Here is a 27,476-nt window from a genome sequence, read left to right on the forward strand (position 1 = left end):
TATACGAGGGGCCCCAGATGTTGTTTCATCCGTACTGCGCCCCCTCATCCTGGCCCCGGTGGCTCCCCAGTGCGTACCGCTGCGGGTTTCTTTTGGCTTGACTTGAGTTGACCTGGTTCAAGGGACGTGTGCCTGATTGTTTGCTACTCCACCTGGGTTTACTGACCACGGAGTTGCTCTTGGATGGTAACATGACGTTTCCCTACGTCACCGTCCACCCCTCGACGGCTATGAGTGTTGTGAATCATGCTCTGGAGCTGACTTAGGGACCTTGTGTCATAGTTAGTGGCCCAGAACTGTACCTGTTTTTAATTGTATTTCCCTTAGGGTACCTACTTTTAGGGTGCTCCACACGTGAGAAGACCGTTGAAGCTACATTCCTTTACACAGTAGGGAGAGATCCAGTTTCCAGTTGTTTCTTACCATCAAAATGTAACTTTTTTAATATATTCATTTGTAGACTCCTTTGAGCTTTGAAGTACTGACCCTCTCATCCTTGATTTTAGTAGCCACGTTTTAGGTGGCTTTAATCGCCCTCACGGGAGACCCACTCACCTTAGCTCGATTGAACCGTGATGAAAAATGATAGGTTGACAATTGGATTTCACTATATATTCTCCTGTGACTTTCCTTCGCTCTGGTTTTGTCATCCTACTATAGGTCCCACTAAGAAGTGGCAGGACTCCTGGCCTGTCCTTCAGTCTCCTGTGATGTAGGTACTTCCACCTACCACGGCGTGTAGATAGCGCAACATTGTTTAGGTCCTGATGAATTGCACTGATTCTTTTTGATCACTTAGCATGAAACATGTCGACCAATAAGTAGAGCGTACTATCCTGGATCATTACATCAGGTAGTAGCCTCTACACACTGTTTTTAATAAGGTAGCTAGCCACACCATTAAAGTATTCCTTTGGACTACCTAACTTTTTTTTAACTATCACCACTTCCTGACATCTACACTTCCCCTAGGGCCCTCACACCCACAGCACCAACTGGCAGGGACAAAAGAACTCCGATAAAGAGCCTCTTTAAGGGTGCCCGTCAGACATTACACCGCCTGTTTGAAGAGGAGCAAAACCCAGATGATGAAGCATGAAACCTAGCTTGCTGGGTATGTGAGGGTTTTAGTCCCGAAAGGGAGGATTCCCCTCCCTTTCTTATCTTGTTGGGGCCTCTTTTCATTGCGCGGTTCATTCCTTTTCTTTCACCTTGGGTAACAGCGTACCTTGTATTGTTTTCATAGTATTATATCTAGCCCTTCCCTAATAATTTTAGGTGGGACTCGATCCATTGGGGAGCCAGATTTGAAACTTAGAGCTATATCGTTTAAATCTTCCAACAAGGTTGGCGAGAACTCTAAGAGAAGGTTGCCCCCAAACACAGGAATTTTATCAGATTGAGAAAAAGTGCTATTACAGGCCTCATCAGGAAAGGAATCATATATTTTCAATACCTTGGTAGCAAAAAAGTCTGCTATCTTGTTACACGACTCAAGAGAGCTAATGGCAGGAGCCATAGTTCTCTCTAGGGAGAAAAGGTCTTTACGGATGAAAAATAGTTCTCTAGAGGAATTGTCTACATGCGCTATTCTGTCACTATAATAAGCAGTGCAGGTTTTTTGAATAAGGGAATGGTAGTTTTTTTGTGCTAACTTATAAGCAGCCTTATTACCATCAGAAAAATCTTTCCTCCATTGACGCTCTAAGTGTTTGCAGACTTTTTTAGCTGTCCTTAGATCCTCATTGAACCATGGTGCCGATTTAGTTAGTCTCTGAGGGATATTGGTGGTCCCATGGAGCAACTACATCCAATGTTTCAGTGACCCACTTATCCACTGCTAAGTTGTCCGCTTTAAAGTCTTCTCCCAAATGTGGCTGTCTCTGCTTTAGAGGTTGGATAAAGCTCTCAGCATTATATCTGGACCGTTTCCTGATTGGAATAATTAAGCCTATTCTAGCTGTGGGGGAAGGTTTGGCTAATAAAATAGAGAATGCCACAAGATGGTGATCAGACCGAGGCCCTATGATCGGGGCATCAGCTTCCAACTCCAAACAGTTGTCAGATGAGTGGATTTAAGCTCTAACTGAAGGGCGGCTAATTCCTGACATAGGAATTGCGCCTCACTATTAAGTGTGATCGTCAAAGTGTAAATTTAGATTGCCCAGAACAGTCAGATTGTTATAACGTAGCGCGGTTGCACCATTGTTTCAACAAGGCTTGAAATAAAATTTGAGGACGGGCCCTGGGGTCGGTAGATTAGAAAGCCAAATTCTGTGTGATCACTAGCTGACGTTATAGTAAAGAAAATGGCTTCACTATTATCTATATTGGCTTTTTCCATAGTAAATTTTAGGGATAGTTGGTAAATAATGGCGATTCCTCCTCCGCTCTTAATAGGGCGTTCCTGTCTGAGGATACCATAATCCTGAGGAAGAGCTTGTAGTATCTCGGGGCGGCAGCCTCATTCAGCCATGTTTCCGTAAGGAACATGGCATTAGGTTGATTATCTGCAATATAATCATAAATGTAAATAATATGCTTACTAAGTTACCTACAGTTAATGAGTAGGAACTTAAATGTATGCTCTTTCCTGGGACCTAGCATCAGTGTGGTCAATTTAAACGGGCAGTGGGTGCACCGCAATGTGTCTGCCTCAGTAGATAGAGTGTGGTAGCATCATTTTGGGAGCAGTGGTTCCAATTCTTTTCTGTGCTCCGCTGAATATCTTAAAGACTGATCGTTCCTAAAACGGACAGGGGTACTCGCCCCTGGCGCCGGCCTGCTGCCAACGGGCGCAGAGGGGCTTGCCTTCGTCGCACCAGTGGAGCGTCTGCTGAATGCCTCCGCTGCGCACTCTGTTCCTTCTTGCCATTTATTGGATGGGAGTTCTAAAGACTGGAGCGCTAACCTCCAAGATGGCGGCCGGTCTGGAAGTGAGTGGGCACTGGTGGCTAGAACCTCCCCTTGGCTCTCTCCACAAAAATGGAGGTATTACGGCGGTGGACCGGTGAGTCAAGGGAGTTCCAACAAGGTAGGTGGCCCAAATATTTAAAAAATAGCAGCAGAGACAGAGCTGCTAAAATAGATAGCAGTAGAAAGTACAGTAATAAAATGCAGTAATGAAAATCAAATATTGAAGAAAAAAAACTAACGCTTTAAAACCAAGTAGCAAAGTGAGGCTAACACAGTAAGCACGAAAGTAGCAGCCCTCTTACTATAGTAACAGTCATGTGATTTTTCAACCTCAGCCTTCTGTGTTTTATTATCTTGTACATGCTAAAATTTGTAAATATGGGTTTGATATTGCCATAGTACTGTACAACCAACGAGTCTCATGATTATTTTATGTAACCAAGCCACATTCTAAGACCTCATGGACTGTCTTCTATAATATGTACAGAGTTAAATACAAATGCAGCACTGTGTTCCCAGTATGTATCTAGAATGAAATAATTTAGACAATTTCCAACAAATCAAGCTCACATTTTTGTATCATCTTTTCATGTCTTTTGTGATGTCTCATGAGAGTGTCGGTTCGATTGAAGCGATTTCCACATATGTTGCACTGATAAGGTCTTTCGCCTGTATGCATTTTCTGGTGTCTATGCAAAGCTCCAAGTTGATTAAAGCTTTTTCCACAAATAGTGCAATGAAAAGGTCTTTCACCAGTATGTATTCTTTCATGCTTTATAAGATTTGATATTGCTGTAAAGCTTTTTCCACACACAGTACATGTGTGCCTTCTTCTTCCTTGATGTGTGCGCTGATACCCACTATGACTGTTCCTCTGTGCTATTTTCAGATTTTGAGTATAAATGTATGGTCTAAAGGTTTGCAGTGCATCTGACTTACATGGAACATTGTTTTTATTGCTCAAAGCCCCCTCACATTTATTGTATGCTTCTGATGCCTGCACGTGCGGTGCTACCTGATGTGAGTTGGAATGGGTAGGTTGACTGAAAACACTTTGCCACTCTGCAGATGTTTCTTCTTTCATTTCCTCATCCCGTCCTGATTGCATTACACTTAAAAAGGGCTTTGGATCATAAGCATTCTGAACTAAGTTTGCTTCAATCTTTTTGGTCCGTAGTTTGCAGAATCTCAATTTTTCATTACATTTTGCTGAATTTTCTTCTTTTGCCTTACTGGCTTCTTTACCTGCAGGATTAAAATAAAGATGAAACAATGTCAGCTTTCTATTTTGTTGAAATGTACAAAAGGATAGTTTTACGCCAAGCTGTGTGGAGGCATGTACAGTGCCTCAAAGGCAGACAACTGTTATAATCTAAACTGATGCATCAGGAGACCATGGTAGAACTGAAACAAACACATGCTTAAATAAATGGGCAGAAAGGTAAATGGCTGTTAACAGATTTATCAAAAAAGAGAAGTTGAAAGACTGTATATATAAAATTCTGCAGCTGCCTTTGTGTCGTAGATCAGCATACTGGCTGTTAAAGCCATGGAGAAGCAGCGCCGGGATAGCCTTTTGGGCAGAGAGCCTTCTTCTCTACAGGGTGTTCCATTCAGCAGCGGCTCCACCGCTAAGGCGGAGGAGCATCGCCTCACTGCTCTGTGAGCAGTTTGAAAAGGAAAACTAAAATGATAATCACTAACGTTATTATCATTTTAGTTGTCCTTTCTGTTTAGGTGTGGGGCGGTGTGGGTGAAGCTGGGCTGGCCAGAGCAGGGGAAGGGGGAGGAGTGTTAAGCACACTCTTAAGTGTGCAGGACGGTTTGGGCAGCCCTCTTGGGCCAGCCAAATAGTCCTGCACACTCTGCATGCCTGGTGGGGAATATCCATAGCCTACCTGTCCCCATCTGAGCGCCGCCCATGGTGCTCAGAACAATCACAACACTGCTGTAAGGCAGTGTTGTGATTTGGCAGGGAATTCTGGGAGGCTGTGTTCTTCCTGTTGTGGCACGGAGAAAACAGAGGAGAGGCGGCTGCGTGCATCACCCAGGTAAGACCTTTTATTTTACTTTTTATTTCCCCCTCTGCCCCCCACAACTCCCGTTCAGCAGTCGTTACTGATTAGATTCCTGGCTCAAAAACAATATTATTTAGCACTAGTACAGGGCACATTTGGTATTAGTGTGGCATCACAGATAGTTTAAGCGTGCACAAAATTAGTTAGGAAACATTAATGCATTTGGTATGATGCATCCCAAATGCAAAAATACCAGTCACAAAGGGGCAAGGGGCAGATTCTGAGAATCTGCCCATTTGCAACCGTTTTTTCTTTTGATGCATGTGCCTGAATGTCTTACCTATATGTGTTTTGGTTTGGAGTGTAGTGGATGTATGAAAAGACTAGAGGACGGAGAATGGGAAATTACCACTGGGAACAGAGACATAGCTGCAGCGCTGCCTAGAGAACTTAGACTGGGGGAGTTACTGACAGGACCAGAGAAGGAGCTAGCAGCACTGTCAAGAGGACTAAAGAATGAGGAATTACCACTAGGAACAGAAACACAACTGCAGCACTTCCTAGAGGACTTCGAAGGGGGGGGGGGTCACCGACAGGACCAGAATAGCTGCTAGGAGGACTTTCTAGAGGACTTAGAATGGGGAATTATCACTGGGACTGGAGAAGCAGCTAACAGCACTGGTGTCGGAGCTGGCGTTCTCCTCACACAACATACATCGTGTACATTCCACTACAAACAAAATGATAAATTAATAGATTTAAATATAGCCCCCTGGGCGAGGAACAGTTATCTTCCCTGGCACTGCCCACGGGGTTTGGAATCCATCCTCCTGCAGGACTTCAGATCTATGGGCATCTCGTCTCACAATGGAACCTGGACAGCGGGGATACTGTGTGCATCCTCGCCATCTACCCACTGCAGAACAGCATAGTAGCATGTTCCTCCTGCCCTATCTCACACCAGACAAAAAGTGTGCATTCCTCATCTCCCAGGACAGCAACCTTTCTCTAGTGCGGAGATCTGGGCTGCTGCGTGCTTGCTCCCTCCCTAAATAACAGGTTTGCAGCTCTGTTCTCCTCTACTGCCCATTCACGCATGCACCCCTGTCACACAATGCTCAGCATTGTGGAACCATACATTAGCACCTATCACCCAAAAAGAGGAGCAGTACTACAGCTTTTGTTCACAGCTCCTAAAAGGACAGTGATGTTGTAGGTGCATGCATCCTTTGTAGGTGCATGCATCCTTTGTAAGGCAATTCCTTTTGTCATACACCCTCCATCCTATTCCTGCAAGTACTGCCTAAGTTTGCTCTAGGAGAGGCTTAAACAACACCAGGAAAGCAGCAACTCCTGGTGCCTTTTCTCTCACCCTGCACCAACAATGCAGTAATCATCTATTAGCATTACTAAATACATAAGTACTGTCAAAGCTGGCTTGTATACAGTGCTTCCTTAGCATATTTGTGAGATGTAATTACACTGTGTGAGACCATCCCTCAGAGACAAAACAGACTGACAGCACTGAGAGGACGGAACATGCCAATGTATCCACTCCGCAAAGTGCATGTCCTGACCTGGTATGGGCTACCTGCACTATACAGCAGAGCAGAAAGGATGCGCCACTGACAGGTACTCAAAACTTGTCCCTCCACCAAATACACAGACACAAGTATCGCAATCTCTTGCTGGTGGGAAGGCCTTCTTACTGAGGCACTTGACAGCGGATGCCCACAGGGATTTCTCAATGGGTGGTCACACACTGAGAAGTGGGAGAGTATAGATCACTTTTTAAAAGAGGTAAATTTGGCAAAGTACAATTCTTCGAAAAACCGCCCTCACCCACAAAATTTGTGGCATGCTTCATCATTGGGTTGCAAGACAAACCTCTGCGCAGACGAACACATGAGGTGGAGCAATAGGGTGGGCGATACAGTATAAACATATAGAAAAGGTTAGGATCATAAAGGAAATAAGTGCAGACAGACTAATTAAAACTAACTCAGGGATATACCAATATCTATTTTATTCATGGATTCTCTGGTCAGGGCTAAACGGAATTTCAATACCAGTGGATGGGTCTCTTCTGAAACAGCAGAATTCCAGCACTCACAGTGACGCGAGCCAGTGGCTCAAATGAATTGACCTTTTGCCCCATGCTGTATGTTGTAGTGGGAGGAAGAAAAATGTAAATGACACAACAGACTAATAGAATAAGAGTCGTGCCTGAAATCCCTATAAGTACATTATATATACAAACACTTTAAATAAAATAAGAAAGTCTTGCTCAGACCTAAAAATGAGGGCAACAAAAGTTCATCAAATGAACCATTTGGCTAAACTTTTGTGCTTCACTGTTATTACTTAGGGTTAGGGCAACCAGGAGGGACAGCACAATTCCATACAGCCGGAAGTCTAAATTGTATGAGGGGGTCATCTTCTTTGGATGGGCACTGCAAACATAGTGAGGTTCTCCAACAAATTTCCAAAATTTACGTCAGTGATTACATTGAATTGCATTTGCCCAAGGACTTGGCCATCGTCTTGACATGGGAAACTGGCAAGTGCCCCCTTCAGCTCCTCTTTATTTAACTGTGCAGAACATACTTGATCTTGTAGGCTAATGTGCAGCATATCTTATTATCGTCTCCAATTTACAGCAGGACATATGCAGAGAAGGCAACCTCTCTACTCTTAAGGTAGGAGGGTGCCATTTGTTCACTTCCTGTGTCATTACAAGCAATTTAAAGAGGGGCAGTGGTCTCTGTAGCTACAGCAAGACCTTTCAAAGTGTCTGTGCATCATCAACACTTTCTAGACTGTGGAAGCTCTGGCTTACCGTCGATGTGAGCACAGCATCGCTGCCTCCTCATGCCACAAGCTGTCATCCAGGCTGCAGTTTGCATTACTGCGTCTGCCCTTACATCACAGTGCCCAGTGACCTTTGGCCAATATTTACATTTTAACACTCATTCACAATATTTGGGAGGAGCTATTCTTCAAAGGTTTATAGTGCCTGTGTGAGAAGTTGGCCTGATGTATGATGTCTCCAATTCTGGGGGCACCTTATATCAGTCCAAACAATCCCTTATAGTGGTGGTTGTAAGTCAACCTGTCTTACAACCACCACCTACCTGTCTGTAGGGGGCCTTTGTGGTGCCACCTGATTTGCCACTGGCTTGGCAGGTGTCACAGGAGCGACAAAACTCCGTGGTATCTTCTGACATGTGAGGCCAGTGAAAGTGAGGGACAAGCCTGTCCCAAGTCTTGTTCTGGCCTGAGTGTCCTGCAAGGGGATTATCATGGGCCAAGGTTAGAAGGAAGCCCCTAAATTGCAGCGGTATAACCAACCTCCTGGTAGCACCAGGCTTGGGGTCTCTAGCCTCTGAATAAAGGAGCCCATCATCCCAATACACTCTATGGGTACCTTGAGAATTCCCAGCAGCCTCAGCAGCAGCTTGCTGTCTGAGGGGTTCAAGAGAAGGGCAAGTTAACTGAGCCTGCCCCAGGTCCGCTCTTGAGGGTCCCCCTGCCCCTAGAAACTCAACCTGATCAGGTTCAAGCTCTTCAGGGACAGTCTCCTCTTGGATCACAAAATCACCCTCCTGTGAGGTCAGATCCTCAACCTGGGGCAAGTGTGAAGGCACTGCCTTGACCCTCTTGCTCTTTCTCTTGGGTTGTGGTTGGTCTATTGTTTCAAGATCCACCACAGGTTCAGGTAGGCACTTCTTGGCCTGGGACCTGGTTACAGCAAGGACATGTGCTGACATCCCTAGCATTTCTGCATGAGACCTGTACTCCACTTCTGACCATAAGGATTCCTCAAGATCATTGCCCAAAAGACAGTCAACTGGGAGGTCTGCACTAACAACAACTTTCTTGAGGCCAGTTACCCCTCCCCAGGAGAATTTAACAACAGCCACACTATGTGTAGTAGTGGCATTGCTAGCATTGGTCACTAGGTAGTTCTCACCTAGTATCATCTGATCAGGGTCCACAAAGTTAGGTGTCACCATAGTGACACTGGCACAAGTGTCCCTGTAGGCCTGAGCCAGTTTCTCATTGATTAAAGGCGTCTGCCTGTACTTGCTCAAAGTATTAGGACTTATAGTAGAAGACATAGCTATGTCCCCATCACAGATCAGAATTGCCTGAGTAGGGACTCTGACTAAGCCAGATTCCATCTCAGTTCCCAGGGTTAACCCTAACATCCCCTTGGGTTGTGCACTACCACTGCTAACTGTACTAGGGGGTGCAGGTGCCTTAGGGGCTGAAATGGTAGGAACTGGATTTCTCTTAGTGCATTCACTTCCCCAGTGAGAAGTGGACTTACAAATATTGCACCAAGGTTTCTTTGGCCCATCAACCTTCTTTTTCTTGTTTCCATTTTGGGAACCACCCTCCTTATTAGAATTATTTTGGGGGCCTGTAGAAGACTTCTGGTCTTTATCTTTCTTATCTCCACCCTTCTGGTCTGCTTTCTTCTGATCACCTCCTTGGTTCTGGGGTTTCTGCTTAACCCTTGTTCTGACCCATTTGTCTGCCTTCTTACCCAATTCTTGGGGAGAGGTCAGATCTGAGTCAATAAGGTGTTGATGCAATTGCTGGTTCTGACAGTTATTAAGGATCTGCTCTCTCATTATAAGATTGTACAATCCTGTATAGTCTGAGACTTTACTTCCCTGCAACCAACCCTCCAGAGCCTTAGTGGCACAATCAACAAAATCAGCCCAGTCCTGAGTCTGTGCTTTTTGGGTGTCTCTGAACAACAACCTGTATTGCTCAGTGGTTAGGCCAAACCCTTCAATAGGAGCACTCTTCAAGACAGAGTAGTTTTTAGCATCCTCAGGTCTAACAGTGAGGCGCTTATCTCTCCCTTTCTCAGAAAAGGAGTGCCACAAGATTGCTGCCCACTGTTCCTGAGGGACCTGCTGTACCATGCAGGCCCTCTCCAGAGCAGTTATCCATTTGTGGATATCATCCCCATCTCTGTAGGGGGGCACAATCTTACTCAGGTTTCTATGTTCATAGGACCTGTCTTTATCCTTAGGGATAATGCTGCCACCAGTGGGAGTCTCCCCACTCAATCTCTGTTCTCTTGCAAAAGCAAGCTTAGCTTGGGCCAGGGCTACTTCCTCCCTCTCTATTTGGAGTCTAACAGCTCTCATCCTGGCCTTATGCTCTTTCTTCTGGGGGGAAGTCATTCCCCTCTGAGATTCTCTGGAGGCACTAGAAATGTGAGAATCCCTGGAAGGAGTTCTCTCTCTTCTATTGCCTGGGAGAATTCTGCTATTGGGTCTGGGGAAGTGATTCCCTTCTCCATTCCCATGTAGGACCAAGTTGGCTTGGCTTGGCTAAGCCCTACAACTGGTACCTGGGTATCCCTCTGATCCTGATCTGACTCTTCACCTTCTGATTCAGGGTCCACCTCCTCATCTTCTACTTCTGGGGTGGTGTTCTCAGTATCTGGGGGATTCACTCCTTCTCCTGACCCTGAGGGAACTATTCTAGCTTTCTCAAGATCATCCTTCTCCAGGATGCCTATCAGGATGGGAATGGTAGGGTTGTGACCCTTTTTCAGCTTCCTTGCAGTGCACAAGGCACTCAAGTCTCTATGGCTGAATTTGTCATAGCTGGAGGTTGCCTGTGGAGGGTCAACCACCACAGGTAGAGAGCTTGGAGCTTCACCTGTGCCAGACATGACTCTAGTGAGGTGTAAGTGATGTACTTACCAACACTAAGTGTTTTCCTACTGTACCTCGCTAGTGAGTTGTAGTCAGGGTGTGCTTAGCCCTTCTACCTACAACTACTAAGTTCAGTAGAACTTAAATATGCTAAGCTTTGTTTATATGTACCTATGGTACTTAATGTGATTTCAATTTGATAAAAGATTGCAATGGTAAAACAACAGCAAGCTCAAATCCGTACCGCTGCTCACCAATGTGAGAAGTTGGCTTGATGTATGATGTCTCCAATTCTGGGGGCACCTTATATCAGTCCAAACAATCCCTTATGGTGGTGGTTGTAAGTCAACCTTAAAGACAAGCTATCCTAGAGGTAGCATGGACTAAGCAGCCTAAAGGCTTAACTCAAGAGGACATGTGAAGCCAGCTGTTTTACCATATGCAATCCTGTAATATCAAATGAAAGGACACCACACAAGTTATATAGTATAAAAATATATGTATTTATTCTCAGAATAATCCCCTGTACTCTTTATTCAGGTGGTTGTCGTGGAGCTTGTCTCCACTGCCACGTGGACTCTGGGGCACCGAGGATGTCCTGGAGTGAATCACGAGCTGTCCCACGAAGGCTCTCGCTGTCGGCGGTGTCGGCTTCCAGATCGGAGTCAACAGGCCTTGGCAAATGCAACCCACGCAGGATTCGAAGATCGCTTCTTACTCGGACCAGCAAGGTCTGAGCAGGTGCTCCTTTTCAGGGGAGTGAGGGCCAGTCTGGAGCAACCAGACTAGCAGAGCAAATTCAAAGGTTCGTCGGTACTGGGGCCACTAGCCAACGGGCAAGCGACCGGACCAACGCGTCGAGCAGGAAAATGCAAAAGGGCCCCACGCAGCACTCCATGAGTGTGGAGGGGTGAGCTTCGGTGGAAAAGCTGCTCGGGGCTGGAGCTTCTCAAACTCCAATGCACAGCTTCGAGCGAGCCTCGGATTCTGCACGGTCAGCGCTTCGTAGTTTTTCCAAGATGGCCGGCCCCACGCTTCAGGTCGCCTCCACGGGTCTCAGCTCTGCAGGGACTGTGGATCGGGCTGTTAGAAGGCAGGCACGCTGGGTCTTGTCGATCTCTGTCGCTCGAGTTCAGGCGGGAACTGCAACAAAGCAAACAGTGAGGTGCTGGATGGTGCCTGTTTGCACAGGATGGTCACTCCTTGACCACAAGGGAGATTCTTCAGTCTTCCACGTCGAGTGGGATGTCGAAGGGTCCAGAGTTTCGTTTCATAAGTTTCAGTCAGGATAATCTGATGTGCATCTGCACAGTTCCTACCTTTATTCCAAATCAAGGGGCTGGATTACCTGCTATGTCCCTCCTATGGGTGGGACCCAGGAAGGGGGTGGTTACACCCCTTTCCCTTTGTCCAGTTTCACGCCAGAGCTGGGGCTGGGGTGCCCCAGAACCGGTTTGACTGGATTTTGCCTGGGACACCTTGTGCGCCCCAGGCAGTGTCTAGTTCCTTTCAACCCTCCCTGCTCCAATCCACTATCTCCTGTCTGGGGTGGTGTAGCACCTCCCTGTGACAGGAAACCCTTTGTCCAGGCCTCCCCTGCCAAGTTTCGGTCAGCAGCAGGAGGTCAGATTTGTGTCGGGGAAGCAGAATCCATTTTGTGATGCTGAGGCTCTGGTTAGGATTAACCGCGTTTTACGTAAAGTAACATGTCTTCTCCCTCTAGAAGGGTGGAATGCTACCCCCGTCGCCAGAACTGGCGAGGGGGTAGTATTCCAAAGTGTATGACACCAAACACGACATGTTTTGATAAAGCCAAACCAAAGTTAGCATTAACCGCGAGGATTATAACGAGTATATTGTATGGCAGTATCACTGGAACGGTAGTAAGGAAATGGTTCCGAACACTGCAGACAGGCTCAGCTCATGCCAGAGCACCATCTCACATAAAACCAAGCACTCTGCCTCCAGGATTGTAAAGGCCTCTCATAGGAGTGACTGATAGGTATATATGTGTCCAGATATAGGTTTAGATATAGGTATACTATATCTAAGCAAGGGGTGAGTACACCACCTTGCCCCAGTTGTGTGAACAGCCAGTTGTGTCGATTTAAGTACCAGCCAGGGGTGGCAAAAGATATGCTGCAGCTCCTGGTAGGCCTTGGATGCACCTATGCCCTGAGCACCTATGGTGCATGGTACAGGGGCTGACAAGGTGTCCAGTACCAAATTGGTGATGTACCTATAGTACATGCCTGTGAATTTAGAGAGAGAGCAGCAGGCTGTGGGTCTGATTAGCAGGCCCACAGCCACATTAAGTCCAAAACCAGTGAAGCAAAAAGCAAAAATTGGGGTGACCATAGGATAGCAGACCCTACTCTCCTACATGTGCCGACCAGGGGACTTTGCCTTTCGTGCCACACCCACATGCTTCTTGAAAAACTGCAGTGCCTGTTTGGGGTCCATAAAGACTTGTGGGATCCATCCACAATGATACGAAGCTTTGCAGGGTACAACATATATTATACTCCAGGTGTAATTCACGTAGCCACCTTTTCACAGGAGGGAACAGGCGCCGAGCTTCCTGAACTTGTTGAGTCAAATCAGGGTAGAGAGATATAGTCACACCTTTGTGGCGGAGTTCTTGAAGCTCTCCAGCTCGATGAAGGGCAGCGTTCCGATCCCTGTAGTTTAGGAGTTTTGCATTTATGGGGCACGGGGGGCTCCAGGAGCAGGTCTAGGTGTCAACGATGTATGTGCACGTTCTACTGCAGACATGGTGGTGAAGTTCTCCCTGCCCAGGAGAGCGACCAATAGCTGCTCCACGTAGTGTTCCATATTTGAAATATTCCCCAACTCAGGTACTCTAACAATGCCGAGGTTCATCCGTCTGGAATATGCCTCCAAATCCTCCGCTTTAATCTGAACACTTCACAGTAGTTTGCCTGAGCTTGCGCACCCCCGCTCAGTCACCACATCCCTCTGCTCTACAGCATCCAGACGTTCTGTGTGCTTATCAATGCGCTCAGTCATCCTGTCCATATGATAGGAGATCAGTATCTGCAGCAGTGTTGCCTGCCTCTAAATCAGACTCAGACTGGTTCATCTTGGAGTCATGATGTCTCAGGGTCTTCTGTGGCTCGAATTGCAATTTAGTTTGGGATTTTTCTGTTCTACCCATGATGAGGCTAATGAGCCTGTACCTCCTTATCTGTCCTCAGTGGGTCTGTCAGCAGAATCAACGCGGGCTGATCTCGCCGGTCCCAGTGACCAACCGGGTATATGTTCCAGAAGTAAACGCTGAGCAGTAAGCAGGCCCAGCGACCAGTCAGGAGAAGAGACCCAGTATCAACTGGCTCAGGACTACAAAAAGGGATAAAGAATCGCTGCTGACTCAACGTTTTCCTCTATCAGGCAGTGCGCACATCTGCCTAAGGCAAGTGGGTAGGGCACTATGCGCTATAAGGTACAGCCCCAGTGGGCTCCAGCAGGTGTCCCAGTCCGATCTCACGCTGCTAAGAGGCTCCAACCGCTCCGACCCACCTCGTAGCATGGCCCGAACGCGAGCACTCCACACTATGCAATATTCCCCCCAGCCGGGGCAGCAATCACAATGGAGCAGGCCCAGTCTCCTCGTAGGCACAGGGCTCGTGAGGCCGGTCACGCTCAATGGGGCTCTTGCAGGGCCCCGCCGTGATCAACAACCAGCTAGGGGGAGTGGGAATCCACACCAACAGCAGCGGCAATACCTCACTTCCGCCCGCTGTAGTTCATGCACTCATCGCACTGCTCCCAACGTGGCGCCAAAACTCCAGCAGCCGTCAACATAGGCTGGAGGGGGCGGTACACCAGCAGGCCCAGGATTGCTGAAGACGGCCTAGGACCTAGGCCCTCGCAGAACGGCCTAGCGCAGAAGCAACCGCATCAATACAGAGTACCACAGCAGGGGGGACAGGCCACACGAAGTACATATGTGGTCTCGCCTCTGCCTGGGTCACTCCGCGGTAGACCTCCTCCATATTGCAATCACGGCACAAGCGGCACCCCCCATCACGGGCGCCGACCTCCAGGTGCTAAAACAGGTGACAGGCAGCAACTTCGAGATCACAGGGGGTGCAGAGAAGTCCCAACCACTATTCCTTAGCAAGTAACTCCCAATAGGGAAGCAGGATAATGAAGGATTGTGCCTGGGCCGGCAGAACTCCACTTACTTGCGGCCATCTTGGAGCCAGGCAAGCTCCGTCCCCCATTGAGTAAGAATTAATGACTGACCACGCATGGGAGCATTTGCACAGAGCTGCCTGATCCTCTAGTTTCAAATTTTTTGGGGCCACGGAGGATGCCAATTTCTTGAAGACCTGCTGAGAAAGTTGTTTACTCCAGGCTTCAGTTAATGCAAAATCCCCCAGTTTGGTTTCAAGCAGTTGTCTGTATGATGATCTCTGTCCAGGTTGATTGAGTTTGACCCAGATTAGGGCATGCATGGAATCAGGAGGGGCCAGTCTGAGACGGTAGCAGAATTTAAGGAAAGAACTGCCACTGGCCCAGTGCTGTTTTGTGATGTATTCTATTTTCACTTGTGCCAGTGATGCTCTCTTTGGAATCCGCTCACAACCAACACTCATGAGTCCAGCAGACACAGGAGCACTATTTGGCTATTTCCGAATTGCCTTGGGGTGCTTGGCATACGGTAGCGCCAACAAATGATGGACGGAATGCTGAACGAATAAAACAATAACCCCCAGTCAAGAGATCTGCGTAAATCCATTGTTCTTTTGCTCACTACGCCCCCCCAGTTTGGACCCAGCCATATGAAAATAGTCTTGACTCTGCTCCTCATGGGAAGAGTCTAGCCTGAGCTGCCAAGCCGAGTCTGCCCTGGACCAGAAACAAGACTTCTGGGACCAATTTCGGGGTAACACCCCTCATCAGCCAGGCTAGCTTAAATCCAGTGGCACAGCAAGCAAGGAACCAACGTCTGGGAATACCCATCCCACTTAGGGCAAAAAGTCCTGCTCAGCAAATGATGTACGGAATGCTGAATGAATCAAACATTCGCCCCAGTCAAGAGATCTGGGATAAATCCATCACTCTTTTGCTCACTACATACTTGCAGTTCGGACTGGACTGTTCCCATGACGTGCAGGGTCAAGGCTAATTTGCATATGGTTGGGTCTAAACTGGAATGGCATGGTGTGCAAAAACAAGATGGATTTAGGCCCAGATCTCTGTACTGGAGGTGAATGTTTGACATTGCTTCAGCATTCCGCCCATTTTTGAATCAGCATCCGGGTAGCTGCAAAACTTCTGCAGTGGCTACAAAGATGTGACTTGGGCTCTTCAAGCTTTAATGTCCCCTGTGCTGGTAAGGGAGGTCAGCCAACTGACCTCGGAGTCACTGCTTCAGACTGGGGCTGGGAACCAACTTTTCCCTGAGCCAGGCACGCAGAACAGGGTCCAAACTTCACTAGCCCAAAGTACAACAGGTTCAGTAGCTCTGGTGTCGCAGCCTCTCTTTGTGCGCTTCCAATGGACACAAAGTGGTGTTCTTCTCGTATTTCTTCCAAATCTATTGAGTTCTACTAAGCAGGGTGACTTATTTATCCCAGGAAAGTGGATTGAGGGGACCACATGGGCATTAACCAATGGGCTACTGGGTCCCTTCCTACCTAGTGATGAAGTTCCTGTAATGTGTGGTGTCTAACTATCCTAGAGTACCAAATTCTTGCCCTGTTTCAAGACACTTCCTTGGTCATAAGGAGATTGATAGACCACCTTAATGGTGTGGATACCAGTTGGCTACATGCCCACAGTAAAACCAGTTTAGGGCGAGTTTACCTTCCTCAACCCTGTCTCTACTCTAAAGAGACAAAAGGCATCCTGCCCGAGAGTGTTGTCACAGCTGCCCTTCAAAAGCGGCTTCACCTTTGAATCACACCTTTTGAGCTAATACCCTGAGCAGCTATCCTGTGGGAGGGGGTCTCAGCTTCCAGCGTGGCAAAAGGCTTTGCTGCTGGCCTGGGAGTCATTCACACTTCAACTAGGTTGGCAGATCTCTCTCTGTGTGCTAAAGCCTATGTGAAGTCACTGGACTACCTGAACACAGAAATGGCAACTGTCTAAAGTTGCCAAACTTTAAAAGTGCCATACATGTCAACTTGACCATTAAATTGCATTTTATGTCATGATTAATTTGATACCTTGGATGGCCCAGTTAGGTAATCTCATTTAGGAGATAATAGGGTTGGGGTGCCAACTGGTAAAGCCTGTACTTGCCATTAGGGCTAATAACTTTCCACAGCTAAACAACCATTTTGAACTGTTGCTGTTAAGACATATGAGCAATATATGTTTAACTTAACTAAATACAGATCACTGCCATAGGACTCTACGGGTGTTCCTCAAGGGAGACTTACATATAGTGTTAAGGAATGTGGGGGATTTGCCATTGGCTTTAGAGGCAAAGTCAAAATAGCATTGTACACACTGCCCTCCCAATCTGCAGTGGGAGGCTGGGAGCCATTTTGTCCTTATAAGTAAGTTAGTTGTTGCCAAATGGGTGTAGGCAGATGGGTATAGGCAACTCGACATATCTTTTGTTAGGGGTTAGAACACAGGCACAAAGGTCTGGTTAACAGATCTCAGTGCACTCTCTGAGCTGAAAACCCAGCAGCTAGCAGTCCAAATGGGGGCAAAAAGTGAGTGGAAAACTGTAAAAAGCTTGTTTCCTTACAATATTGATCAATGTCCAAGTCAGTCTCAAAAAGATTGTGGACAGTTTGAGCCCTTCCATGGGGTAAGAACAATGTGTCAGAGGCTGCTGGATTGCCTTAAGGCTGCAGCCCGGTGGAATCAGGGCTCAGCCTGGGTTGAAGCGGAGTCCAGTGGGATTCCAGTAGGTGGTGCTTGTAGTCCCCTAGAACGAGATGCGTGTCAGAGGGAGCTAGTAGGGTGCCAAAAAGAAGCCGCATCACTTCACAAAATTCCTTCTCTACTGTGGAGTCGCCAATGGGCCTGAAAATTCAACCTCCCTCGGTTTGAGGGTCAGAAATGACTTCGAAGGTGAATGAGTGCGGAAGCAAGAATGAGAGGCTTGTTGGTGCTTTTCGGCCTTTTCGGGAGTTTGAAGGTGGTGGGAAGAGGCAGAGTCTGCATGGACTTATGCTTATTTTTAGGCTTACACAATGACATAGATTGCGATGATGATATGCCGCAAGAACAACTTTTGGAACTGGAATGGGACCTTCTTTTTGACCTCGACCAGTCAGTGTGGTGTTTTTTTTATATTTGACAGTGTAAAGCTTCACCTCACAGTCCCATATGGCCTTCGGGTTCATCAAGGCACATTCACAATAGGCCTTGGAGTTGTGTTCTGACCGAAGCATAAAAAGCATACCCAATGGGGATCTGTACCCGACATTGGTTTGTGACAGAGACTCAGAGTTGAATCCTGTGGCCTTAGGAGGTGATATTTCTTATACATACTGGTATATTCGAAATATTTAGAGAGAAATTTGTCCAGTCATAGGGTTTGCGTCTTATGGTAGGGAAAGAAGCAAACTGACATCACCATGGATGGAAGACACTTAAATGCTGCCCCCCACATCCCTTCTGGGGCAGACGACATCAGCAGGCAGCCGCCTGACACCATCTACAGGCATGCAGAGGTACTGTTGAAAAGTTTCCAGATCCACAGCCAGATTCATGAAAGACAATTCGGCTCGCAAAGGACCAGATTCTGCGAATCTGGCCCTTTGCGAGCGCAATTTTTGCATTTGGGATTCATCATCCCAAATGCAAAAATCGCTATTTGCGAAATCTCTTATTTGCGAGGAATTGCATTTAAGGAATCTCTATTTGAGATTCCTTAAATGCAATTCATTAACCATTTTTAAATTGCGAATTCGCAATTTTTGGTCGCTATTTACCACGAAGTCTGACTTCGTGGTAAATAGCGAAAAATTGGAAAAAAAACACTTTAGTGCATTTTTCTCAATTGCATGTTACACACACACATGTCCTTTGGATATGTGTGTGCGCAACACCTGTGTAAATTTGCATTTCAGGGGTGCTACAGGGTGTCCTTTGGACACCCCTGGCACCCTTGAATTCGCATCCTTATTTGCGATTAGCTAATTGCTAATCGCAAATAAGGAATAACTCCCCAAGGCTCATAGGAATGAATGGGGAGTTATTCCTTATTTGCGATTAGCAATTAGCTAATCGCAAATAAGGAAGGTGTAGGAATCGCAATAAATATTGCGATTCCTGGGGGAGGAGCTAGCGAGCACTGAAAATGGCCGCATAGTTCCCGGGCTCCGCCGGCACCACCTAAAATCCTGTAATAATCCTGCACAAACCTCACCTGTTCCTTGCCCCCGACACCCCCGAGTTTGGCGGAGCAGCTGAGGATCGGGAGGAACCGACTGGAGAGAAAATCCGCCGGCCCCAGCGGCGGTAGCTGGCTCGCTCTCCTTGTCGCTGGACGGGCCGCAGACCGCGGCCTCTGGTACGGCTGACATCCGCACTGCGTGCGGAGGCGTGCAGCAGCGGACTGTGAGCGCGCCCCCCCCCCTGTTCGGCCCTCCAGCAAGCGGCGATCGCGGACTCGGCGACTGCCACCAAGGGACATCGGAGGCCCCGGAGCCCCGCTGCTGCGAGAACGCGGTCGAGAAGGTGAGCCTGCCCAGCGGGTCGGAGGGAGCCCGGCGGCGCCATTGCACCGCGACCAGAGCGGAGCGCAGGGGAGGCGGCGGAAGCGCCGCGTGGTGCGGGGACCGCACACGGCGCCGAGACAACGACAAGGTGACCCCCCCTGGGACTACCCTTCTCCTATGAATGCGCCCAAGCTAAGGGATTCACGATTCGGGGCTCTACTGCAGTTGGGGCCCAGGTGACTGGATTGGGGACAGCGCTTGCAACGACCCGACGCTTGGCCCACTTTGCCTCCCTCTGACACCGGCTGCTCTCCCAGGGATCTATACACGGGTTCCACGCGCTCGGGGAGAGGCAACATCACAATTGTGGGGGCACCACGTGTTCCAGGCTGGATAGACCCGCTTCCTTCCCACGCCATCAGGGAGGTGAAAGGGTGTAGAGACTGTGACCAGACCTCTGATACCTCTCTTTTTGGACCCGGAGAGCCTCATAGAGGCAGTTGATTGCGCCACAGCGGACTGCGCTTCGAATACGGTGAGCCGCAGTCGCCACAGGCCGCTACCAGGCATGGGGAAGGGGGACAGGACCCAGAGTAAGCTCCCCTTCTCACAGAGACGAGTGCCAGTGCCGAGTCCCCTGACCCAGCGCGACGAGGAGGCGCACACAGGGGAGCCGCAGGAAGACAACGCGGACATTAAAACAATGCTCTGCTCCATGGAGCAAAACATCCAAACAAATATAGAGGCGCTGGGTTCCAAGATGGACTCCATGTCCTACAGAATGGACCGCATGGCGGAGCGCCTCGACAAGCACGCGGAACGGCATGATATGGCCGAACGGCGAATTACAGAGGTGGAGGAAGCCCAAACGGACCTGGACACAGCGAGACGGAGGGCGGAAACACTCATCAGAACATTACAGGACAAAACGGAGGATTTGGAGGCGCGGTCACGACGCTTCAACCTCCGCATTACTGGCCTGCCGGAGACCACCCAGACGGGGAACATGGAATTATTCATAGAACGATTGCTCATCACGCTCTTGGGTGACGGAGTGTTCTCGGCAATGTTTGTCGTGGAGCGCGCGCACCGCACGCTGGGCCCAAAGCCCAATCCGGGCTTCCCCCCACGCCCAGTCATAGCGAAACTGTTGAATTACAGGGACAGAGACACGGCGCTCAGGCTGGCACAAACCAAAGGGAACCTATAATTTGAGGGGTCGGCGATTTCCATATTCCCGGACTTTACGGCAAGGGTGCAGGAAGCACGCAAACATTTCGCCCCGCACAAGAAACGCCTTAGGGATATGGGCCTAGACTATGCAATGTTGTATCCAGCCAAATTGCGTGTGAATAGACAAGGCCACTCACATATCTTCACCGACCCAGCAGAGCTGCAGAAAGCCTTGAAAACTTGGGCCAGGGAGAAGCCGGACGTACAAGCCGAGCAACAGAAGGAAGCGGACTCGAGCCGCCTCGACGAACAGGAGTGATCTGGGAGTAGAATACCTGGAACTCAGTGAACTTATGAGGGAGACACTGTTACCCTTGAGTTTGGAGGGTCGCTATTCCGGATGAGAGACCCAATGGGACGATGTGACAGATAAGTGGGGCCGGGGATTGGAAATAGGAATAGACTATTAGAGGTATTGAACCCTGTTCCCATAGATTATGTGTGCCCCGGACATGGTAGTAGCTGGTGGGGTGGAGGGGGCGAATATGGGGATGCGAGGGCGGAAGGGACAACCATGATGATCAAGGGGAAAATAACCATATTGATGTGTGGGTTGGTGCATTGACACGTTGCTGGTGGTGCAGGGCGGAGGGGGGGGGGGGAGTCGACAGTTGGGCTCTTGGGAAGAGTTAGCTGGCTACCTTCGCCACCATGCGCTATGCACACGGGACTGTTGACGTTGTTGCTGGGGAGGGATGGGCGGGATGGGAAAATGCAAGGCCAAATTGGGGTGGGTCTGCTGTGGGTGGCGGGGGGAATGTTGGGGTCTGTATTTGGGTACAAGTTGTTGCTTTGTTTGACTGCCGAGGTGCTGAATGCTAAAATTTGGGCGAGTTCCGATATACACGAGGTTGCCTCTGACATGCCGCGCCAACTGCTCAATCTTGCCCCGTCGGGGCGCTTGACACTCTTGCATGGTTGCCTCCTCACTCGCACTGTCCGACATGGCTGGGGCTGACATCATTACACCACAGATGGGCACAGCACAGAATCACCTACGGGCGCTGACGTGGAACGTCAGGGGCCTCAATGACTTTAGGAAGCTGCGCAAAGTCCTTAGTTACCTGCGTAGGCATCACATAGATCTCGCTCTCCTACAGGAGACACATTTACCACTCAACAGCAAAATGTTGATGCACAAAGGAATAGCGGGATGCAGTGTAGCAGCGGGCTTCACCACTCACTCGAGGGGGGCACTCACGTGGGTCAACCCGCGCTCCAAACTCACATTGACGTCACTAGAAACAGATCCTGAGGGGCGATACGTCATCTGTAGGTGCAGGGGCAAGGGTCATGATTTATTGCTAGTGAACGTATATGGGCCTAACTACGATTCACCTGATTTTTACGTGGCGTTAGCCCAGAAGTGCAAGTCATACGATTACTCGAGTATGCTCTGGGGAGGGGATTTCAATTTGGTCCTTGACCCAACCCTGGATAGATCTGCGGGACCCCTCAGAAGCCCGTCGGCAGCTGCCACGGTGCTCCAGACTGAACTAGTGCACTTGGAGCTATTGGATGTGTGGCGAAGTCGGCATCACTCCAGAGGGGGGTACACTCACTACTCTGCTTATCACGCACTCCATACCAGAATTGATTACTGGCTTGCATCACAACAGCTATCCAATAGTTTGAGGGACTGTCAGATATTGCCACGTACACTATCAGATCACTCTCCTCTCCTCCTGATCCTGGAGACGCCGGTGCGCGGGATTCCCCCCTTTACGTGGCGCTTCCCCCCGTATTCTCTACTGGACGAGGTATTCAGAGGGGAAATTGCGAACGAAATTGACAACTTCTTTGAGACCAATACGGGCTCCGTGGAGAGTTTCCAAACGCTATGGGAGGCCTTTAAGGTCTACATTCGCGGGATAGCCATGGCCAAACACTCCAGTGTCCTGAAATCCATTAGACAGAGGCTACGGTATCTTGAGAACCAGCTATCAGAACTGGAAGAGAAACAGCGGGTCGACCCTGAGGGAGACACCTTGGACCAAATTAAACAATTACTGACAGAATATAACACAGAGGCTGACAGGGAGGTGCAACACATGGGTAAATATGCTACGGCCCGCACCTATGGCGAGGGTGAAAGACCTGGCTCCCTCCTGGCCAGGATGATCCGGAACGAAAGACGTCCACTAATAGTGGGTGAGCTGGTTTCGAGTACGGGGGAGATGCTCACGGACGAAGAGCAGATAGTTGGGGAATTTAGGCAGTACTATTCCACACTCTACGAATCTCAGTCTACTGGAATGGAGGGGGCAATCGACGACTACCTAAGCTATATTAAAATGCCACAGCTGTCCAACTCGCAGAGAGAATTCCTCATGATGCCCATCCAAAGGGAGGAAATAATGGAGGCGCTAGATAGCATGCGGTCCGGTAGCGCCCCGGGCGCTGATGGGCTGACTGTAGGATTCTACAAGGCCTTTAAAGAACAGTTGGTCCCCTTCCTCTCAGCACTATTTGACGACATATGTATAGAAGGCTGCATGCCCCCAACCATGCGGGAGGCACTCATTATAACGATCCTTAAGCCAAGGAAGCCCGCTACTGAGTGCGGCTCATACAGACCCCTGTCCCTGATAAATGTCGACGCAAAGCTATATGCCAAAGTACTCGCGACTCGACTCGCACTGCTCGCCCCGGAACTGGTAGCCCCAGAACAGGCCGGTTTTATACCCTCTAGGAACCTCACGTACAATATACGCAGTGTCCTGGGGACGATGCAGCACGTGAAACCGGAGACTAAGGCATTGGCAGTATTTCTCGATATGGAGAAGGCGTTTGACTCCGTAGAGTGGCCATTCATGTCCAGAGTGCTCAGAAAGCTGGGGCTGGGCGAGCCCTTCCTACAAATGATAGGCGCCTTGTACTATAAACCCTCGGCCAGGCTACGAATCGGTGATAGAGTCACGGAAGCGTTCGGAATAGGTAGGGGTACTAGACAGGGCTGCCCCCTCTCCCCATTACTATACGCCCTAGTGGCGGAGCCTCTAGCGTGTGCACTCCGGGAATACCACAGTCATGAGGGCATTAATTTCCCCACTTACAAGATTTGTATCTCCACGTACGCTGACGACACACTTTTGTACATTAGAGACCCGGAGCTCAACCTCTCCCCTGTGCTCAGGGAGGTGGTGCAGTTCGGTGCCTTATCTGGTCTAAAGGTGAACTGGACCAAGTCGGTGGCGTTCCCACTGACTCCGGTGACAAGTAAATTTGTCATGGATTACCCATTGCAGTGGTCAGAAGACCCGGTTAGGTACTTGGGCATACAGCTTCATCCAGATCCGGACGTGTTGGTGAGGGAAAACTATGGTGTAGCTTACACGAAGTTGACGGAGGATGTGGACAGGTGGTGTAGGTTGCCGCTGTCCCTGTCGGGCCGCATCGCACTAATGAAAATGATAGTGCTCCCGAGGTTCTTGTTTCTCTTTAACAATCTCCCGGTGATCCTATCTAAGGCCTTCTTCAGAACGATGACTCAAACCCTCACGCGATTGGCATGGGGAGGCAAGCAACCTAGAGTACAGTGGCGAGTTCTAACCCTCCCGTATGACCAAGGCGGCCTGGGGGCCCCGGACATAGAAAGGTACTACAGGATCGCGCAAGCGACACACCTGCATACATGGATACACGGGGACCGTAACATCCCACACGTGATCCTAGAGACACTATTCACAAAGCCCCTCCCTCCGCCGGCTACTGTATTTGAACCGGCCACGAGACGGGTAGGAACTCTGGATTCGATCACGACAACGAACCACGCATGGCACTCCTTGGCCAAGAGTCATGACTGCACGCTACTGTATTCCCCACTTGTCCCGATAGACTGGGCTGTGTGGCTATCGCCGCTACGGGAGAAGGGGGTCACTCGTGCCCTTAATCAACTAGGAATACTTAAGCTGGGAGACTTGTTCAAGGATGGGAAGGTAGTCTCCTGGGCCCAGGTCGCTCCCTCCCGGACTCCGGCGTCGTTGCTGCACCGTTTCCAACTGCATCGAGTCCGCGCGGCGCTTCAGGACTTGCTGGGACCAGCCATGGAGGAGCCCCCCGAACTACCAGAGCTGACGTATGTTATAAAAACGCCATCATCCAGCAAATTGCTCTCGCGGTTATACAAGATTGGGCAGTGTCACCGGGAACAGACACCTTCGAAGGCCCGACTGGCGTGGCAGCGTGACTTGCAGACGGAGATAAGCGACTCAATGTGGAAATATTGCTGCCAAAATACGAACAGGGTGTCGCTTAACGCTAGGCACAGACTTATTCAGTTTAAATTTCTACAGCAAGTGTATTACACTCCAGAACGCCTGCACAGATACGGGCTCCGACAGACGTCCGAATGTGAACGCTGCCATACACCAATGGCGGACTTCCTACATCTGGCGTGGTCCTGCCCGGGAATTAACAACTTCTGGGAGGATGTCTTTTTAGAACTGGGTCGAATACTAGAGATTGAGCTCCCAGCAGACCCTGCGTTGGCATTGCTGGGACACACCAGGGTTCTTCCTATGGCGACACGGCGCCTGGCGGGCATGGGGCTCCTTATGGCTCGACGGGCAGTTGCACAGTGTTGGATGCGAGGCCCGTTGCCGACCAAGAGGAGGTGGGACAGGGATATGCTGTACAGTTGCACCCAATCACAGCTTTATAGTTAACTCCTACCCCCGGTTAGTAGACCCAAATATTTTTGGGACCTGTACCTGACCTACAACTCCAATAAAAACACCGCGGATACGGATCGGGAGGAGACAGAGGAGCGACGGGAGAGGGAGGAGGGCCACGAGGATTAGGCACACAATGTTGGTGGCCCGAAGGGGAAAGTAGGCGGGATACCTGGGATTCTGGGACGCTGGAGGGCACAGGACATTTAGATTGCTTACACTGGGATACATACAGGACAGGAGGGCAGGTTGGGCTAGGGACCCGGGTGGGTGGGGAGGAGGCAGGAAAAGCGTAGACGTGGGCGGGGTGACATATAGTATTGAGAAGACAGAGACACAATAGTGGAAGGCGCATAGGCAGTCAGGGGAAGAGGGTGGGGGGTTGTTGGGAATGTTACGATAGAGGTGATAGACCCGGACCACGTTGTCAGACACGCACACTTCATGTTATTACCCGCACTACATTGGAGCCGCCACATTCACGCTCGCCCAGAAACGAGGTGAAAGGGCACGGGGCGACGGCATACGCGCAACACCAACAGAACTGTACTATTTGAGATTTGGGTCACTGGACCCTCGGGTTGACGACGGTTTGATTTGATTATGCGTTGGTTTTGATCACTGTACTGACATAGTACTTGTTTGCTGCTGGCCTCAGGGTTGTAGGCGGAAAGCTGTGTGTGTGAATTGATGACGAATAAAAGTTTATAACCCAAAAAAAAATAAAAAAAAAAATATTGCGATTCCTACATGAATCCCATTTTGCGAGTCTGTAATAGCGGTTTCTTATGAATCGCTATTAAAGACTCGCAAAACGGGTCTTTGATTAATCTAGCTGCCAGTCTGATACCTGGGAAATATTCATAAGTTGAGGAATCTGCAGTAAAAAAATATCCATCAGAACCTAAATTACCTTAAAGCATCTTATCCAAAATGTCAAATAGTTGATGTTTAGTGCTGTTTCTGATATTAGTGTCAAGCTCAGTTTCTGCATTTCAAATATATAGATGCTAAGCCAAGCCAGCACCAGCTGCGTACCAGCCAGGGAGTCATGAGTTGCCTTCTGCACAGTTGTTTACCCAATCCCATTGCGTTGCCTTGATCCTACAATCTCTTGGAGGCAGGACATTTTTAGAGTCCTTAAAATATGATCTGTTTTTAAACACTCGGGTACTACTGCTCACCTTAACAACATTTTACATGTGCTCTGGCAAATAAAGGTTACCAGCACAGATGCTGATCATAGCAGAAATCTTCAGAAAACCTGAGTCACATCAGGATTTCTACAGAAAGCGGTAACAGTCATTCTTCACTCATTACTCCACTGCAATTATTACATATGTCTCCAAACACCTTCTTAGAAGGCTACCTATATAGCTACTCACCTGTACTTGCACAGTTTTCACTTCTCTGATACTCTTGGCTGCCAATTGGATATGTTTCTCCCTCTTCATTAATACCCATTGATGTAACTGGTGGCATACTCTCAGGTGCTGTTATTAAAAAATATATATTTTGAAAACGATGTTTATACATTTTGATTATTTCATACTCATCCACATATAAAATAAATAATATAAAAAGAGTTAGATGCTACCAATGATTAGGAAGTGAATCAATTATATAGAGCTGATATGTGTGTAACTAGTGCAATCTCTACTTCTGTTTAATCTGGCATCACGACCTTTGTATTTGCAAGAGTATTCTTCGGCCTATAGTTTATTTGAAATGGGGCACTTCAGCCATTCTTTTGAGACTTTGAGAATCACAAGCTGGGTCAAATCTGGGGAGCATAGATCCCTCATTTCATGCTAATGACCATTCAGTGTGAGATTTTGGCTTCCTAGGAAATGGTTCCACTTAAATGCATGAGTGACAATTTTGGATCTGAAAAGTGCACTTAATCATCATTCTTTTTGTTATATTGTACATACAATGTTTTTTTTTATTTCAAGAAAGCTTTTATCTGGCTCAGTTCCAAACCTGACTCCAACATCGCTGCTGCAATCTGTCTTTTTCATTCACATCTGCGGGTCCTTTTTGGGTCAGGTGTCCTGATGTCTTGGACAGTTTGGACAGAAATATCCCCAGCATTGTATTCAGGTGTGTTCCACAGCCCTTGACTGCGTTTGAATCTAGTATCCTGATTTGTAGTTTTGGTTCTAGCATCACACTAATTTAAGCATGTGCACAGAGGCCTGGGTATGTTCTATGCAAGGTTCAGGACATGTTCTGAAACTCTAGGGCCGTAGCAAGCAAGCCCCCATAGTTAAGAGAGGACTACCATCCCTCTCTTGG

The 27,476-nt window shown here is 48.6% G+C and overlaps 1 protein-coding gene across 1 annotated transcript in view; it reads right to left on the bottom strand.

Annotated features, from left to right (window-relative positions):
- Positions 1–1,279: 1,279 nt before the first annotated feature.
- LOC144825010 (uncharacterized) overlaps positions 1,280–27,476 on the bottom strand; it is a 351,957-nt gene continuing 325,760 nt past the window's right edge. The window contains exons 6-7 of the mRNA XM_078683922.1: positions 26,564–26,671; positions 1,280–4,161 (exon numbers count right to left, since the gene is read on the bottom strand). Of these exons, the coding sequence (XP_078540048.1) occupies positions 3,458–4,161; positions 26,564–26,671 (812 nt within the window). The 3' untranslated portion in view covers positions 1,280–3,457. The remainder of the gene's footprint in view (positions 4,162–26,563; positions 26,672–27,476) is intronic.

This window comes from Lissotriton helveticus, chromosome 3_1 (assembly GCF_964261635.1).
Source record: "Lissotriton helveticus chromosome 3_1, aLisHel1.1, whole genome shotgun sequence".
NCBI lineage: Eukaryota > Metazoa > Chordata > Amphibia > Caudata > Salamandridae > Lissotriton > Lissotriton helveticus.